Here is a 4,638-nt window from a genome sequence, read left to right on the forward strand (position 1 = left end):
TTGTTCTCTCTGCCTGGAAAATGCCTTTCCTTTCCCTCTACTTGTCATCTGATTTGATATTCAGATACCACTTTAAATATCACTTCCTCAGCAAAGCCTTCCATGAATTCTCTATCTAAATTAGGTTGCCCTTGTTATATCTCTTAGAGCACCTGTTTTTTCTCTTTAGATTGATTACCAGAATTTGTATAATATAATAAAATATAATATAATAATTATTTTGAGTGCATACTAGGAGCCAGGCACTAGGATAATTCTAAGCACTAGGGATACAACAGTGAAAAGGCAATTGTTCCTGACCTCATGGAACTTACGGTCTAGTAAGGGAGAAAGTTGGAAAACAAACATATAAGATCACGGCAAGTAAACATATAAATGTGATGAAGAACAGTAAAGCAATAAGAATATAGCGTGACTTATTTTAGGCCCATTTCAGATTATGTGGCAAGGACAGGTCTCTTCAATGATGTGATATTTAAGCTGAATAAATTTAGGGGAAGAATATTCCAGGCAGAGAGAACAACAAGTGCAGAGCGAGAAAGCTGGAGCTGAAGGATCTGGGGGAGAGGTGTATCTACGGATAGGGAAATGGCTAAATGAATTATATATTAGAATCTCATGTAGCTATTAGTTATTAATATTACATATCTGTTTACTTTTGTTCATTATTTTAACATATACAAGGCCTTTTCCCTACCAGAGTATGCATCTCTGTATTCTTTTTTTGTGTGTGTATCTGTATTTTTATGTTTTTTTTAATTTATCTGGAATTTAGTTTGATGTGAAGTGAAACTCTACCTTGAGCATTTTTCCAAATTCTTCTTCTTTTTTTATATATTAAGTTTTTATATATACTAGGATATACCTTGAGATTTTGGTCCATTCATCTGACTGTTGTGTCTTAGGTTAGTATTTCACTGCTTTTTTTTTTTTTTCTACTTTATTATTACAAGTTTCAAAAAAAAAAAAGAAAAAGAAAAAGAATTATGTATATATGAATTATATATATCATTGCCTTGATTCAATAATCATTGCCATATTTTCTTTATATGACTATCTTTTAAATTTCTTTATCACTTCAAAATAAGTTGCAGACATCATAATCCCTCTTCCTAAATACTTCATACACACCTCCTAAGAACACTTCCTACACAACCATTATCACACCTAAGATAATTAACAAAAATTCCTTAATGCCATGTAATATCTAGTCTTGCTTTTTTATAGCTAGTGTTTTGAGCCAGTACTGAATCAGAAGTCTTGTGTATATCACATTGTTGTAATTTTTAAAGTTCTATCCTCATTATTCTTTATGGTAAAAAAAAAAAAGTCCTAACAATTCTTCTTTTTTTTTTTCTGAGGCAAAATTTGCATACAATTTAATAAGTGATTCTCTTAACTGTGCAGTGTGGACCCTGTGGTCCCATGAGGAAAAACAAAATACACCTCTTAGCTTTCCAGGTTTTTCCTTTTCATGGTAAAAAACCTACTCAGATATTAATGATAAATTCATATACTTCTAAAAAGACAAATATCCCTGAGAGAAAGCAAATCTACCATTTGCTTAGGAGAAATGGTTTTTAGATTCCCTTCTTATAAAAAGTAATTTGCCCTCTTTCCCCTATCCCAAATTCCTGAGGCTTTGAAAGGATAAAGAAACCAGTTTGGAGCTCTTTCAAAGGATTTATTTGCTACAGAATTGCCTGAGCCCACCAACAAGATGAACTCAGGATTTCTGTGTTTAAAAGGATTTTGCTCACTGCTTTATTTTTACGAGAACTTCAACATTCAAAAAGCAATTCTTTTTGCCAGAATTTGGCGTGCCTAGAGGAGGTTAGAAAAAGAATCTATAGAATTAGATGTCTAAAAATAGAAAAAAAATCCCAAACATTAAAAAATTCCTAATTTGGACAGGTCCTGAGTTGAAATCACATTCATCTGCAAAAAGAACAGTTTTAGGTCAGAAATGCTGTATTTTATAACTCCAGGTCTTGACCTTGGACTTGACTGGTGAGCATTCTAGGAACTGCATGAATTGACAGGAGGGATGCCATTCCATTGGCCAATTCTGGCATGTGTCCTGGCTTGTGAAATTTTATAAATCTCTCTTAAACCCAAACCTCCCGGTTCTGTGATGCCAGTTGCCTAAATCTGATTCTCAATACTTTTTAAACAAATAAACAAAAAATTTCCCTGTAAGATCACACATTTAAGTATTTGTTGCTTGTGGATAGATACAGAGAAACCAAGTATGGATGTGAATTAACAATTCAGTGATGGAGCTGTGAATCTCTGGATGGCTATGTAAGCTGTAGGAAAAGTTCCTCACTGGACCTGCACTTGCTGTACCCCAGAGGTGACCATCCAGGCAAGGTCAACCTGAAGAGGGTGTGAACCCCAGCAGCTGCTTGGATGGGTTTAAATCGCCACTATCTGCCTCCAGCTCTTCTACCAGACAAGCTAGTTTTTCCATCTGAGCAACTTGCTGATCATGTTTCACCTGTTTAAGCGTAGATGCCACTTGATAGCTGAAAACGGATTCACAGAGGAATCTCTCAGAGCCATCTTCTAACATCTCTCCAGCTCCTTTGGGGTAGGTGAAAAGGGCTTTCCGTGGTGGGGCAAGGTCTGAGCCACTGAAACCAGATCCAGTGACACAACTTCCACTGACCGCACCGACTGAGGAGGATGAAGAAGAGGCAGCCATTTCCTCTCTAGTAGAATTCTCACTTCACTCTGCAGCTTTGACAAGTTCCTCTACAGCCCCGCCCCCAAGGCCAACCGGACTGGCCGCGTTTACTGCTACGAGGGCGGCGGCCTGCTCCCTAACAATTCTTATTTATTACTGCCGATAAAATTTAGACCTATTGGTAAAGTGCCAAAAATTACTATTGGATTTTTATTAGACTTCAGTTAAACCTATACGTTATTTTGTGTAGAAGTGATCATTTTTACTATATTTAGGTTTTCCATACAGGATTGTCTTATGTCTCATTACTTCTTTTTCAATTTTAAAATTTTTTATTGGAGTATAGTTGTATGTCTCATTAATTATTGAAATATTATTCAATGTCTTAGTAAAGTTTTTATAATTTAAATCTTGAATATTTAGTGTTAAGATTATCCCTAGTATTTTATCATTTGCTATTATGAATGCAGTTTTTTTCTCATTGTATTTTTTTTTTAAATTAATTAATTAATTAATTTATGGCTGTGTTGGGTCTTCGTTTCTGTGCGAGGGCTTTCTCTAGTTGTGGCAAGCGGGGGCCACTCTTCATCGCGGTGCGCGGACCTCTCACTATCGTGGCCTCTCTTGTTGCGGAGCACAGGCTCCAGACGCGCAGGCTCAGTAATTGTGGCTCACGGGCCTAGTTGCTCCGCGGCATGTGGGATCTTCCCAGACCAGGGCTCGAACCCATGTCCCCTGCATTAGCAGGCAGATTCTCAACCACTGCGCCACCAGGGAAGCCCTCTCATTGTATTTTCTAAGTGATCGCTGCTCATGTAAAGGAAAAGGTATTGAAACTCTTATTAGATGTCGCTTATTAGTTCAAATTACTTGCAGCTGATTATTTTGATTTTTATAAGTACTGTAGTAGTTTACAAGTAATGAAATTTGACTCCTCCTATCCAATACTTTACTTAATGAAGTTTCAAGCTTTAATACAAGGGCTGTGGTTTCCAAAATAATATTAAATAAACATGTTGATTGTGGGCATCCTTGCTTATTTCTAGATTTGTTTGATAATCATTTGTGGTGTTGACTCTTTTGACTGAACTTATATGTTTAATAGGAATGCTCCACATATATCATATTTACACATCATCTAAAGCTGAGTTCAAGGCAGCAACTACACAAAAGAGGACTAACTTGAATCAACATTAGATGTTTTCTTCTAGGCATAAGAATGTGGCAGTCTTTACTGAGTTGGGATAGTGACAGATGAAAACTGTATGTTCCTGAGGCACTCATGTCACTTAACTCCATGGTAAAGTTCGGCTACTTTCCTTCTTCTAGATTTCTAAATAAGTAAGATCTCAACATAAAGTCTCTCAGTCAGGAGCTGTTTGACATCATCAGGCAGTTCAAATCAACCATGCAGACAGGAATTGGAACCTGTGCAGAAACTATCGGCCACAAGGAATTACTTCCCCAAATCATGGTTGTAACGAAGTTTAGGTATGCTGGCTTAACCTGCAAGAGCGTATCCATCAGGGTTCAAGCAGGAAAACAAATCACTCTGGGCCTTTCAAGCAAAGAATCAAGTGTTTATATTGGGCTTCCCTGGTGGCGCAGTGGTTAAGAATCCGCCTGCCAATGCAGGGGACACGGGTTCCAGCCCTGGTCCGGGAAGATCCCACATGCCGCAGAGCAACTAAGCCCGGGCGCCACAACTACTGAGCCTGCGCTCTAGAGCCCACGAGCCACAACTACTGAGCCCAAGTACCACAACTATTGCAGCCCACACACCTAGAGCCCATGCTCTGCAACAAGAGAAGCCACCGCAGTGAGAAGCCTGCGCACCACAACGAAGAGTAGCCCCTGCTCGCCACAACTAGAGAAAGCCTGCATGCAGCAACAAAGACCCAACACAGCCAAAATAAATAAATAAATAAATAAAATAAAATAAAATAAAA

At 37.9% G+C, this 4,638-nt stretch overlaps 1 protein-coding gene across 2 annotated transcripts; it reads right to left on the reverse strand.

The window, feature by feature from the left end:
• Nucleotides 1–2,233: 2,233 nt before the first annotated feature.
• On the reverse strand, nt 2,234–2,729 carry LOC132367831 (anaphase-promoting complex subunit 16-like). 2 transcript variants are annotated; one of them, XM_059926424.1, is made up of 2 exons: nt 2,567–2,729; nt 2,234–2,491 (listed from the first exon to the last, which is right to left on the reverse strand). In XM_059926424.1, exons 1-2 carry the CDS (start codon nt 2,705–2,707, stop codon nt 2,375–2,377), a joined length of 258 nt encoding a protein of 85 aa, XP_059782407.1. In that variant the 5' UTR covers nt 2,708–2,729; the 3' UTR covers nt 2,234–2,374. The 2 variants fall into 2 exon arrangements, with proteins under 2 accessions (XP_059782407.1, XP_059782406.1); XM_059926423.1 differs by having other exon boundaries at nt 2,257–2,729.
• Between the last annotated feature and the right edge of the window lie 1,909 nt (nt 2,730–4,638).

The sequence above is a fragment of the Balaenoptera ricei genome, chromosome 6 (genome assembly GCF_028023285.1).
Source record: "Balaenoptera ricei isolate mBalRic1 chromosome 6, mBalRic1.hap2, whole genome shotgun sequence".
NCBI lineage: Eukaryota > Metazoa > Chordata > Mammalia > Artiodactyla > Balaenopteridae > Balaenoptera > Balaenoptera ricei.